The 13,913-nt window shown below is 49.8% G+C and overlaps 1 protein-coding gene across 1 annotated transcript in view; it reads left to right on the top strand.

The window, feature by feature from the left end:
• Positions 1–12,867, top strand: part of SMAD6 (SMAD family member 6) — a 45,957-nt gene extending 33,090 nt beyond the window's left edge. Inside the window, exon 4 of the mRNA XM_037395218.1 lies at positions 11,048–12,867. Coding sequence (XP_037251115.1) covers positions 11,048–11,589 — 542 coding nt within the window. The 3' untranslated portion in view covers positions 11,590–12,867. The remainder of the gene's footprint in view (positions 1–11,047) is intronic.
• Positions 12,868–13,913: the final 1,046 nt, after the last annotated feature.

Raw genomic sequence — 13,913 nt, 5'->3', positions numbered from 1 at the left:
CTGCCGCTGGGCTCTTCCCATGGCTGCTCACACCGCCTATGGACTCCATCCCCATCGCTTTTAAATTTTCCAAGAGATAAGAACCCTGAGACCTCCCCATACAGGTTTATCCTTTCAGCATGACCAAATTGGCTTGCACACCAGAGCGATTGTTTCCTTGCAAAGGCCATGCTGGCACCCAAAATCCTTTAATTCCCTCCGAAACTTTGGCAAATCCATCATGAGCGAGGACTTGAAGCAGCCACGGGAGGCATGACATGTGGTGGCAGCCGTGGAGCCGTGGCTCCCGTCTTGTGGTGCTTGCTCAGACAGCAGACAGCGAGGCTCGGGGAGGGCTTTATCAGGAGAAGGATCTTGGGCTTTGGCCACCGAGAACAAAGCCTGAATTTCCATTTCACTCTCAACCCTGCCTGCTTCCCATGTATGTGAGGGCACTGATACCGTGCTGGGAAAAAAAAGCATTTTTAAAGGGTGCTGGGGGAGAATTGTCAGGTGAGGGGGAGTATCAGCTGGAGCCCTTCTTGGGGGGCAGAGCATGGGTTGGGATGGGGGACCCACAGCTGGTCTGGATACTAGCAGGGATCTGGGACAAAAGCCTGAGCTTTTTGTTGTCCCAGAGGTCCCAGACTGGGGTCTCATGGCTGCCCAGCACCAGCCTCTGCACTCAGCCGGCCAGGGAGCAGCAGAGCAGCTCATTCCCAGCCCATACGGAGCAAAACATTTGGTGGGTACCTGCTCGTGGCCACCGGGGAGCCTCCCCAGCCCAGCACTCCTCCATCACAGCTGGTTTTCCATGTTGGTGATAGTTCCCTCAAGATTTTACAGTCCTTCATTTTTGCACTGGTATTGGCATCAAGTTGACAGACATTTGCCTCCAGCACCTTGGTCTTCTCCCGAAGGTGCTGCTTCAAGGAAATCAGGGTGGCCTTGGGTTTTTTCACCCTGCTCGATGCTTCTCACGTCATCTTCCTCAACTTTGAAACCCTGTGGTTTATTCTCAGGGGTAAATCCAATAGAGGTGCAATAGCAGAGTAAAGCTGACTTTGGTCTTGCTCCGGACAGAACAGCTCGGCATGGAGCGCAATTGCAGGTTCTCAAAATATGTCTGATGGGGGCATTTTATTGGGTATTGGCTTTGATTTTCCTCCCATGAAAGCATCTCCGCTCATTTTCTGGGTGGTAACAATATAAAAGTGCGGCAGAGCTGCCACAGTCGCAGCCTTTTCGTTTTCCATGTCCTGTGTGAGCTCTTAAGCCTGAAGTTTCCAGTTTTGCTGGTGTTTTGGGGAGTGGGTTTTGCATGACCAGTCAGGGACATCTGAAGGAGGCCTCATGTAGGGGAACCACCAAGCATTTGCCTTCTGGAAATGGCAAATTTTGGTTGTTATAGAAGGGAGCTGAGCTGTAATTTGGGGTTGGGGCTGTGCTGGGAGCAGTGTGGGTGGGTGCTGGTGTGCTGCCTGGCTGCCAGCCCTCTTTGTTTGGAGGAGCTCAGGGTTTCCTGAGCATTAACCTAACCACCAGAGGGAAGAAAAGGCTTGTTTTGTTTTGTTTTGTTTTGTTTTGTTTTGTTTTGTTTTGTTTTGTTTTGTTTTGTTTTGTTTTGTTTAATCTGCTGCTTTTCTCTGGAGCAGGTGTCAGTGTCAGGCACCCTATGCTGGATTAGTGATCCTGCTGCCACCACGGATGCTCCAGTGCTCTTAGCAAACATGGCAGCGTGGGGAGGCTGAAGTGAAGCATCTTTAGGAGCATCTCTGCAGCCACCTTAGCAATGTCCTCACCAACTCGGCATCTGGCTTCCCAAAACAGCTCGGTCACCTCCGTGCCCCCTCCACCCTGGCAGAAACCCCATCATTTAGTGCCAGTGTGAACCAGGCAGGGGTTTGGTTCAGGTACAGCCCGAGCCTCGTGCCTCTGGACCGTCACCCTCCAGTAAGATGATTCCCAGGCTGAGCTGGGAGCCAAGCCCGGCACCCAACGTGCTCTGCCTGAGAGGCGTGATGGAGGCGGAAAGTGGTGTTATTCTTATTTCTCTTCAGAGGGACCTACTAATTAGTTTCTGCTTTTAAAATGCTTTGAAGTGCTCAGCCGAAACTTCTCTATGAGCAAAAACCATTATTATTCATTTATACCATTTTCCAGAGTCCCTGCTCCACCGCGGGATGTTCCAATTTGCTGCAGCTCTGGTCATTGAGCAGATTATTTCCCTCCCCAAGGGCATCAGTCAGGATTTCTAAGAGCACCTAAAATTGCACTGCAAGGCCAAAATGGGTTTGAAAGGCAGAGGAGAGCTCAGGAGGTCCCGCGGGATATAGGGCCAGCCCAACTTCTGCCCACCAGCCCAGCCCAAGTCGGATGCGGTTGGCGTAGCCGGGATTGCAGCAGGCGGCCCCTGGATTAATTAATAGCGAGTGCTGGCGCAGCTCCAGGTGGGAGCGGCGCTGGGAAGGGAGCTTTGGACATTGCGGCGGCGGCTAAAAGGGAATTCTGCCATCGGGTGATTTATGGGGTGATTTCTCTTGGATTCTCAGCGTTTTTCAGGCTCTGGGAGAAAAAAAAGAAAAAAAAAAAGGATTGCATATACAGTTGTTTGGAAGAGAAAAAAAAAGGGGTATTTCCCCCCATTTTTTTGTCCCAGTGTCCCCCACCCTCGCAGTCCTGCCTTGCGGAGGGCAGTTGGGGAATGAGCCTTCTCCCCTCCAAGGGTAGTCTGTGCCTTGCCCAGCTGGCAGGAGGCGGCAACCCCAACTAGATGGTACTCGGAAGATTTTCAGCGAAACTCCTGATTTTACAGAAAATGAACAGGGAGACATTCCCCCCGCCTCATCCCCTGTGTCTTTCACCAGCTCGTTCCTCTCCCCATTTTTGTGGCTGGCTGGGGTGCAGGGTGGGGGCACCCAGGGGCAGGCAGCGGGGACGCTGCGGATGCTCACGGAGGTGCCGCGCACGACCCGACCCTGGGATTTTGCTGGGCTTGGACTTACCCAGGGCTGGTTTCCAACAGGGGAGAAGTCTCAGCCAAATTCTGGCTGATGACAGGTCTGGTGCTTTCATAATTGGCAGCCAACATAGGTGATTACGTTTTGGGCTCCTTTTGAAGATGTATTTACATTGTTGTGTTAACTTTTACATGCCAGGTATAAAGCGGTTACATGCACAGCCCAGGAACTTTAAAGCGATGAATGTGCCTGTGAAAGCTGTGAGCAAGGGAAGCTGAGATTATATGGAGACTGTTCGACTCAAAAAAAAAAAAAATAAAAAAAAAAATCACCTAAATCTCTGAAAACACTGGCCTTCAGAAGTAACACATAAAAATGTCAGTGAAAAATACCTGCGTTGGGCTTTTCCAGTTTTCTTACTTTCTAGGACTTTTCACCCTTGGCTGAAAAGACCTTTGTAAACCATGCAGGGGAGCTGGAAAAAAACCCTGCTGAAATACCTTAAAATCATGTTCTGGAGTACATATATTAATGGCCAGAGAAGGTACATTTAGAAACAACTCCTTGAATTTAACTTGAGAATAAGCTAACTGACGATGACTTACAAATTTCCGGGCAGAACTAAACGTGGCATGTGTTTTTCTTTGAAGGATATAAAAAAATTAGCATGAGCTGATGATTTTGCAGAGTGGTTTCTTTTATGCAGAGAAAATTGTTTTCATTCTAATTCTTGGCATTGGCTCCTGTCCTGTGTTGCTTTTGTTTCTTGGGCTGCCATGGAAATGTCCCCCTTTCTCCCCAGGCCTCTCCACGCACCTCTTCCACCGGCTCTGTTGCCTGTCAGACCCTTTTTTGAACTAATTTAATTAATTAACCCAGCACAAGTGTTCTTTTGAGTTAATCATCTACTGGGTTAACAAATTAAATTGGCTCACGGAGGAGGCTGGGGAGCACCAGAGCTCTGATCCAAGGTGGAGGCTGGAGGAGGAGGAGGAAGGTGGCTCCTCCACGGCGGGTGCGGCGGCAGTAAGGGCGCTTTTCGGCGGCCGGTGGCACTTGCTTTGGTGTTGGGTTTTGCCAGATGGGTGAGCTGAACTGCTCTTCACAGTTGCACAACAGCCACATCCAAACGTGAGGAACACACCAGAGCCATGCTGGGGTTGGAGGAGATGGGACCCCACCACAACAGTGTTGACGCCAGATTAATCGTAGTATGAAATCAGTGTCTTATTTTATAATTGGGGTATGAGGTGGGCTGAACCTTTATGTCTCAGCAGAGCAAAACAGAAGTCTGGGGGAGAGCTTGATGCTCTGCAGCATGGAGAAGGTCAGAGTCATGGAATGGTTTGGGTTGGAAGAGACCTTAAAGACCACCCAGTTCCACACCCCTCTGCCATGGGCAGGGACACCTTCCACCGGACCAGGATGCTCCAAGCCCTGTCCCGCCTGGCCTTGGGCACTGCCAGGGACGGGGCAGCCACAGCTGCTCTGGGCAGCCTGTGCCAGCGCCGTGCCCCCCTTACAGCAAAGAATTTCTTCCTAATATCTACCCTAAACCCATCCTCTTTTAGTTTAAAACCATCACCCCTGGTCCCGTTGCTACAGACCCTGCTAGGTCCGCACTAGGTCTAGGCTGCTGTCCCTGTGGCTGACCTCGGTCATCGGCTGGGGAGCTGGTGACAGTTGTTCAGGGCCTCTGTGAATCAGGGAGCAAGGGTTTCTTGGTGAGAGCTGGGACATGAAAGGATCCTCAGTTGATTCTGAGCCTTAAGGAAAAGTTTTGGGAAGAAGCTTAGGGGGCTGTCCAGCCCCCTGCTTGCACCCAGCTGCCATCTCCTTGCCCAGACCTGTTGTCCTGCCATAACAGACAGCTTCTTGCTTCATCGGCGAGACCTGGAAGTAATTGGAAAAGGGAACTAAACTGTCCTTGTCCTCGTCAGGGCTTTCCCTGACTTTTCACTGGGGGACAGCATGGAGACCCTCCTGCTGCCTTTGCTCTTCCAGTGTCTCCGGGGCCACCGAGGATGGCAACTCTGGTCCTGCCCAGCCTCCCGCGTTCAGCTGGTGGGCAGGGGACATTCCCTTAAATATATCTGGTGGATCCAACATCGGAGTGCTCCAGCAGGCTGGCCAAGCTGCTGGCCAAGCCACAGCTCACCAAGGGCTGCAGCTCCTTCGAGGGTGGGAAGGTGCCTCCAAAGTCCCACCCCACGGCTCCCGATGAGGAGGGGCAGACAGATGGTGGCCGCTTTGTGGCCCTGTATCCCCAGGGCATCTGCACGGGGGTGCCCTGTGTGTGGGGCAAGATCAGCTTCCCCCCCCCGGCCCGGGAGGGGCTGGTGCTGGGGTGGATGCTGTGGTGCTGGCTGCAGCGCGGGGGCTCTCAGGGGGGCCGCAGTGATGCATTCCAGCTGAAACTTGTAAGGCAGAGGTATTTTAAGTATATTGGCTTAACAAAAATGGTTGTGAGCTTTGCTGGGGCAGATTGACAATTAATTTTTTTTTTTTTTTTTCAGGGCCATAAAAATTCCATTTCTGCTGTGGAAAGTTTTAACCCCTTCCTTACCCTGGAGTTTGTTTCAAAGGGTATTAATGGGGGATTCTTTTAACCAGTTGCTCCCCAGTGAACTGTTAAAAATATTTTTGGGAAACGTACGTGTTCTTTGTGCTGGGCCTTTTATCTGGACTTTGTTTACAGTGACCTGTGTATGGCTGTAACCATCCTGCTTCCACGCTCTGGCGTGTTGGGTAGTATAAGCATGCATCTGTGCTGTGGCAGAGGTGAGAAAAAAGTCTGAGCGTGTATCTAATAGAAGCTGAAGTGGGATAAAACTGGATGGAAAGATGGTGGCAGTTGAGAAAGGATGTAACTGAGCTCTGTGGCTAGAGAAGCCTCAAGCTGCCCCGTGGTGCAGGAGTATGGGAGGGTGGGACGTGAAACTGGGCTGTGAGCTGAGTTGTGGGGACACCTGAATATCTCACTTCATCTCTTCACGTGCCCAGATGTTCACTCGAGTCCTCGTCACATCTGGAGAGAGCAGTGATGTTTGGGTTTTACGTGCATGGTCTTCCCTGTGGGCGCCTCTTAAATGTGTTTTGAAAACCCATGAGTGTGGTTTGGGGTTAGGTGGGAAAGGTGGGGCTGGCATCACCCATTCCTCGTGGAATGCTTGGATAAACAACACAGTGCCACGTGTGACTGTTTCCTCAGGAGTCTGTGTGAAAATGGGAATATTCCTCAAAGCACTGCGGCAGACTTCCCTTCTCACCCCTGTTTCCCTACACAGCAAGGTCTTACTTGCAGCCAAATATCGTGGGGGCCATTTGACCTGCTGAGAAGAGGTTTGGTGGCTTTGGAAGAGCCCAAGCATGAATCAGAGATGTTTCATGAGTTCTGTGATCTGCCCATGTTTTCCATCCTGCTCTGAAGTGCAACATCAAGCAGTGGGACTGTGCAGCATTTTGTTTTGGAAAAAAAGCATCTTTCTTTTCCCTTTCAGTGCGCTGCTTTGAACTTCACTGGCATAAAATGCTGTCAAAGCACAAATAATAGAAAACCTCGAGTTATTTTCTTTACCTCCACACTCTGCAGGGAGCAAAAGCAGCAGTGCTGCTAACACTGTGAGGATTTACAGTATTTGCTCTTTGCATTTATTCCCGTACCCGGATTTCTTTTGCCTGAGCTGCGCATTAAGTTCTGGTTTTGATTCCCTGACTTGCTTCCTATCTTGTTTTTTTATCTTAAATTGTTTGAGTTTCCTTTTGGATGTGTCTGCTGCGAGGCATCGCTGCAGCGTAGGAAACGGCAACTCGGAGGAAGGAGTAAACAAGAGCCAGGGTTTCAGCCCATCCATCTGATCGATAAAGGTGGCTTTGATGGAGGAGATAGCCCTGACGCCAGCCTAAATGTAGCTGTTAGAAGTTGTAGCTGCCTGCAATGATAGTTGTTAAAAATGCATCGTATACCATCGAGGGAGGCACTGCAGGACTAAAATATTTTTCTTTCTTCAAAAAGGAAGCTAACAGGCCTGCCTCTGTTCCAGCAGAAAGGGGGTGGGTAGGAGGACAGAAAAAAGAAGTGGGTTTTCTTGTCTGTGCATAAAGGGCAGTGTGGAAAAAGAGGAGGAAAAAATTGAATATTTATTTAAAAGGCAGAGGACATGCTTTTCTGCCGGCCGCCCCTGCTGTCTGCTGAGTGGTAGTGGCTAATAGCTGGAGGCGAAACTAATACTTGGCAGGGGATAAGACACAGCGCAGGCCCCCTTGTATCAGGGGCTTGCTAAAGTGCTTGCTTTATGTCAGGGCTGCGAGAGGAGTTCATCTTTTCAGGATTTGGTTGAGCGCGCTGGGAGATAAAAAAGGCAAAGGACCCCAGCGTGGCATGGGGGGAGCGAGGCAGCTGGCAAGGGCGGCGCTGGATGGGGCTGGGGGGGAAGAGGGACCCTGCCGAAAGCCTTCTGGAGGGAGAGGCTCTTTGGGTGAGCCTTTTAACAGTCTCCGTTTGGGATGTTTTATTTGCCTGCACGCCACAGACAGGTTGCTTTGCGGCTGGTGCATGGCTTCTAAAGCCTTTCTTTCTAAAGCTCCATAGAAGGAGGGGTGGAGAGGAAACTTCAGCTGCTTGATGTGTAGTTACCTAAAACTCAAATGTCCTCACCCATTTGAAGGAGCACAGGACACCTCTGGGAGCACTTTGAGCTGGCAGAGCTGGCCCTGCCAGGCAGGAGCCGTGACAGAGAAGAGGAGCACGTTGGCGGGGGGTGTTTCACCCTGCGAGACGCGTGCATGTACGGGTAGACTGAAGCTCATGCCATAAATTGCATGGAAGTTATTTTAATAAGGCTGTTTCAGATGAGTGGAAGCAGGAGGTGTAAAAAAAAACTTCCCCTCTTCTCAGTGTGTGTGTAGATTGATGATTTTGCCAAAATATTTGCCAGTTCCTGGAAAGCAGAGATGGCATGGGGGTGGTGGCACCTACGGCGAGATGTTCGTGTAGAATAGACACTGGTTTCCTCCTGCTTTGCTTTCCCCCACTAGGTATGTTAATTTGCAATAAACCCTAGGAAACACCTATTTAAATATTTATTGTTGACTGTTCCCCTGATTAATTCAGCTGATGGGGAAACCTGAGTTTTGAAGTTATCCCATACTTAGTCTGTAAGGGAAATACGGGGGCTGAGTGGTAGTTTCTAAAAAATGTAATAACAAAACCAACTTACCTAATGGGCATGCAGGGCTTTGTGGAGGTCGGGAGGTTAAACAGATGCAGAGCTCAGTAATTGCTACCAGCCTCTGGGCCTGGCAGATGAAAAGCTCTGAGCTTGTCTCTAGCCCCCCAGCATCACTTGAGTGGGATGACAGCAAAATTCGGTGTTTGAGAGGAGTTCTGGAAAGGTGTTGGGAGTGTCTTGACTATATTTTGTCCCAAGGGAAAGATGACTGTGGGAACTGGATGCTGTGGAAGAGGCACCTGCAGACGAAGCTCAGTTACTCAGTGCCTCTTCCTTCTGCTGTCGTGTCATTTATGAACTACATCTTGTGTCACCTCTTAAAGAAAATCTGGAACTATTTGCTGTAGTGTATTTTAAAGAGCAGAACACACTCACAATCTGCATGGTGGTAGACCAAGAGGTGTTATCAGAGAAAGTCAGAAGGTTTTCATCCATGCCAAGCTCTTGATTTCAGGGGGTTGTACAGATGTAGCCAAGGATGGTCTTGCTTCAGTAACGTTCAGTTAGGTAAGACTGTTTGGGTCAGATCTGTGTTAATGCCATTAACATTGTTAACGTAATTTTTGCAACTGCTGCAGAAATACTGCAGAGACGTTCTGAAACCTTTTGTCAAATTTTATCAGTTTCTGTTCGTGGTGTAGATGTTAGTGCGTGCATCATATTGGCACTGGGCAGCTGTGGAGGGTTTCTAACCCAGAATTACATTTGAATCTTCTCTTCCTTCTTTAAAACTCCTTGTATCGTCTGGCTGGTGCTTTGCAAGGCATCATGAGGTACTTCAGGAAGGGTCAAGTCCAGTCATCAGTATTTAATGATGTGCTTGGGTACAACATATTCATCATGCACTTGCCGATGAAGTCATTACTATTTCAGAGCAAGTTGGGTTGTTCGTTTAACTCCTGGCGATCCGGATGCAGGATGGTCATTTGAAATGGCAAAAAAAGTACTGTTATTGGCCAAAGAGTAAGAATGGTGAAGAACTTTAGGTTTTGCTGATACTTGTTGGTAGCAGAGTATGGCATTAGGATGAGCTTACTACAGAGTGACTCTGGGTGGTTTCCTTCGAGGATGGCTCAGAAGCAAAGAGACACAAAGACCCATTGTTGCCACTGTGATGTGGTGCAGTGGCCCACGCCACCACAGGGGCTGTGGCTGGGGGACAGGACCTTGTCCCTGGGGAAGGAAACCCAGGTTTGCTTCACCTGGCTCTGGGATGCTGCCATTGCCCTCACCAAGAGTCTTCACCCATTTCCCTGCTGTGCAGAGCCACTAACTCTGACTCCAAGGGGAATATCTCACCCACTCGTGCTCAGCAGGGCTTTTCCCATGCCTTGGGTGGCCCAGGACATCTCCTCCAGTGTTAGTGGGCGCAAAGCTGTTGGCTCGCTCTTCCATAAAGGTTTGCCATAAATGCAGGGAAATGGTGTTGCTTTTCCCAGTGGGGTTGAAGTGTCTTGATTGCTGTGGGGTTTCCTTCCCGGTTGTGGATAAAATATGCATCAGTCTGAAAGGGGGCTGTTGGTGGCCATGCTGGGTCCTAAAAATAATGTAAACAGATGACGGGGGAGAAGGGGGCCAATCTGGCATTTCTGGGGTGGTTTAGACCTGTAGCAGGTGAAGGGGTCGGTGCAAGACGACGAGCATCACCCATGGCAAAGGGCATCCCGCTGCCTCCCCGTCTGCCTGATTACCCTCCCCCCCACAATCCCTCCATCTCCCTCCCCTTAAATTTGTATGGTTACAACTCAAGTTAAACTCTAACAAAGCCGCTTAATTCAAAGATTGTTAATGGGGAGGAGAGCTCGTTCCCCTCCGGGGTAATTTGAGCCTGAAAAGAAAGGGGGCTGCGGGGCTGCGCTTGAAATCCGGTGCGTCAATAGGGTCTCTGAAGCAAAATAATGGCATCACCTCGCGTGCGAGTTAATCGGACATGATGGCACGAAGGCAGAGGGGTCAGCAGGCCGCGGGCGCGTGATATATTGTCAGGGAGCTTAATGCCAGGCACGGAGCGAGGCTGACTTGATGGAGAGCTCCTGGCCTGAGATTTCAGGGTGGATTTCTTTTAACTGGTGTGGTAGGAGCAGGAATGATGTTCAGCAAGAGGTTTGTTTCCCCTCTTCGGGGCTTTTTTAGGGCTGAGAGTTTCCATCTTCCTTCTGGAGGCATCATAAATCAAGCAGCTTTCTGGCAGTCTGCGTCCCTCCTGTCTTTCCTGAATGTAATTCCTAGAAAGAAGAGACATTTCTCATTGTCCTGGAGTGAGTTCCAGTGGCTTTGTAGGAGAACGTGTATAGTTCATAGCAGCTACTCCCCCTTGGCATGAAACGCTTCCTCAGATTTCATGTTCCCCATGGGAACATCGGCATCACTGTCAAAGAATAATCCATGGCAGAGAGAACTGTCGGGTCAGTCATCCAGGCACTCCGTGGACATCCCTGCGTTCCAGCTCAACACAGGTTGGCCTTCGGCAGTGGGGTGCAGCACCGCGGCGGAGCTTGGGGACCTGCCGCGCTGCAGGGTGGCTGAGCTGCAGCGGTGCAGTATCCATGCTGGCTCCTGGTGGCAGAAACCCACAGGGTCCCAGCTGCTGGGTGCAGGGCTGAACATTGAATTAGAGAAGAGAAACAGGCATCGAGCTTCATGGGAGCTGGCGGGTGGCCCGTTGGGTCACTAACCTTTGCTTGAGCCTTCTTTCTTGGTGGCGTTTGACATAACTGAGGACGGGCTTTGGGTGGGACACAAGTTTTGGGTTGAACCAAGTTCATTTCCCACATAAGCAAAGCCAGCGGGTGGGGAGAGCCGTTAGCTTACCCTCCATCCCTGTCTTTTCCCAGGCGATCACAGCAAACCCTGACTCTTCCCTGCTTTTCCCCACAGATGCCAGTACGTCGCCCGATGCCGTGAAGAGGAGCCATTGGTGCAACGTGGCCTACTGGGAGCACCGGACACGCGTCGGCCGCCTCTACACAGTGTACGAACAGTCTGTCAGTATATTTTATGACCTACCTCAAGGAAACGGCTTCTGCCTCGGACAGCTAAACCTGGAAAACAGGAGCGAGACTGTGAGAAGGACTCGAAGTAAAATCGGCTATGGGATCTTACTTAGCAAAGAACCGGACGGTGTGTGGGCTTACAACCGCAGTGAGCATCCCATCTTCGTCAACTCCCCGACACTGGACATCCCCAACTGTAGGACTCTGATAGTGCGCAAGGTGATGCCGGGCTATTCCATCAAGGTGTTTGACTACGAGAAGTCCTGCCTCTTGCAGCACACGGCCGATCTGGATTACGCGGACGGGCCCTACGACCCGAACAGCGTGCGGATTAGCTTTGCCAAAGGCTGGGGGCCGTGTTACTCGAGACAGTTTATCACGTCGTGTCCTTGTTGGCTGGAGATTTTACTCAGTAACAATCGATAACGGTCAGCCTCTGACGTAAGGAAAAAAAAAAAAGACACAGACTATCCCAAATATCATCTACCTAGATTTAATATAAAGTTTTATATATTATATGAAAATATATATTATACTTGTAATTATGGAGTCATTTTTACAATGTAATTATTTATGTATGGTGCAATGTGTATATGGACAAAAAACAGAAAATGCACTTTGGCTTATATAATTCTTTCAATACAGATTTTTTTAAAAAAGAAAAATTATACAGCAAAAATAGGAGAAAGCCCTAATTTTGATGTATGGTTTTTTGAAATATTATTAATACCCAGACAAAAAGCTAATACCAGTCACTCATTGATAATAAAGTATTCACATTATAGGGGGGGGGTTTAATTGTCTTTTTGTTTCCCCCCCTCCCCGACTGAAGTCTGCAGCAGTATCTGCTTGAGCACTCTTCAGTCAGGGGGTATTTCCAGAGGGGTGACCACTGTCTCCCATCTCAGCCAGGACCCTTAGAAAAGCAGCGAATGAGTTGCTGGAAGGCTGCAGCTGTCTCCAAGAGGGTAAATGAGGACAGTTTGGGAGCCGGGGAGCAAGCGGAGAAGGTGAGAGGAAAATCTCCCCTCGCTGTTCTTGCTCAGGGTTCTCTGGTCTCTCTGATGACCCAAACATGATGGAGACATCCTGAAGGTGAGCGTGCATGTTCATATTTGTGCAAATTGATGGTTGTCATTGCAAATCAATGGGTACCGGTGCTGGTAGAAAGAGCAGAACAGACCGTGGCCCTAAAAGCTGCCCAGTAGGACCAGTTTGCATTATCGACCTCGCACAGGGGTTGGCTGTGAGTCCGGTATCTCCTGGACGTGTTTGTTGGTTGAGAAACAAATGGTGGTTTTGGACAACTCGCAGTTGGGCGGATCCTCAGTTGGAGACACTGTAGCATGGCCCGAGTTTTGGGAACCTCTCCAGTAACTTGAAATCAGGCGGCGGTGAGCTGGGTGAGGTCTGTGCAGCTTTGTCCTGTAGATCTCCCAGTCTGTCGTCTGGGCAATAAACTGATACGGGGTTGCTTGGGAAGAACATGTTTGCTCTGAGGAGCAGTTGCAGCCAGAAGAAGTCCTGGTGAAATGAGCTTGACTTGGCTGATTTACTTTCTCTGGAAATCCTGGATAAAATCAGGCATTTTGCTGACTTCTGCATGAGCTTGGCTGCTGTCAGCGCTCTAGCACCCATGCGCTTGCATGGGCAGGTTGGACATTGCCTGGCTTTGTTTGGTTAGTAAAGTTATTTATTGCCAGTGCCTAGTGTTGCCAAGTCTTAAGAGTTGTATTGCAAATCTGTGTACGTTGGATTTTCATAAAGTCCCGGCCTCTGGAGTCCGGTGACTGCAGAAGCACCTCGGCTTTTACGCAACAAGACCTCCTCAATGGTTCAAAACGCAGAGAGTAAAATAGGATGTAAAGTTATTATTAAAGAACCCTCCTGATGCATGTCGGGGTCGTGCATTTTGGCAGCTGGACTTGGTGTTTCTACAGCAGCCCTGAGCAAGGGTGGGGAAGGTGGGGACGCATCCCGTCAGGGAGATGTGCGGGCCTGGGGGGTGTCGGGGGGAGACAGGCAGGGAATGTCGCAATGACGTTTCCGCTGTCATTTTTCAAATTATAACCACGCTTGATATTTAATTGGGACCACATTGGCTGAATTCATGCAGCATCAGTATTAATACTTGACATCATTAATTTTTGTTCGTGTTACAGCCATTGTTGTCAGGGAACGCTGTCAAAACATGTCATTATCGTTTAAAGCCAGATTTTTTTCATCCCCTTTGGCTTAGATCTGGTGTGTCCTGCCATACCACCTACATCACTCACTGTATCACTCACGCCATTGGTCAAGGGGCCGTTGTTATGTTTGGGTTTTTTTTAAGAGATCTCTGTTAATACCATCCTCATTTTAACGGGGAAGGATCAGCCAAAAGCCGAATTGTTTCTCCCCATTTCCTTTTCCCTGGCATTTCCCACCACCAAACCCAGAAGGTTTGGCCTTTGCAGCCTGAGCCGGCTGCTGCCTCCCTCCCTGTCCTCGTGTGCACGCACAGGGATGCAGCAGTGCTGTCATCTTCCACCTTCTGCCCTCTTCTTCCATGTTTTGGGCAAAATGGCACCAAGAACGGACATTGTTGTTTGCTTTTATACCACCCACAAGAGACCTCACCCCAGTGCCCCAGAAGCGGCTGTTCATGGGCTGTTGGTTTTCCCTGACTTCACGCAGTGCATTTGCAGCGCAGCTGGGCTGGTCGGGCAACTTGCTGCTATTCCAGGTTCGCATCAGCGAAAGGATTTTTG

This window comes from Falco rusticolus, chromosome 7 (genome assembly GCF_015220075.1).
Source record: "Falco rusticolus isolate bFalRus1 chromosome 7, bFalRus1.pri, whole genome shotgun sequence".
Lineage (NCBI taxonomy): Eukaryota > Metazoa > Chordata > Aves > Falconiformes > Falconidae > Falco > Falco rusticolus.
Note: the sequence above shows the minus strand (reverse complement) of the source record. Positions and strands in the feature narration are given on the sequence as shown.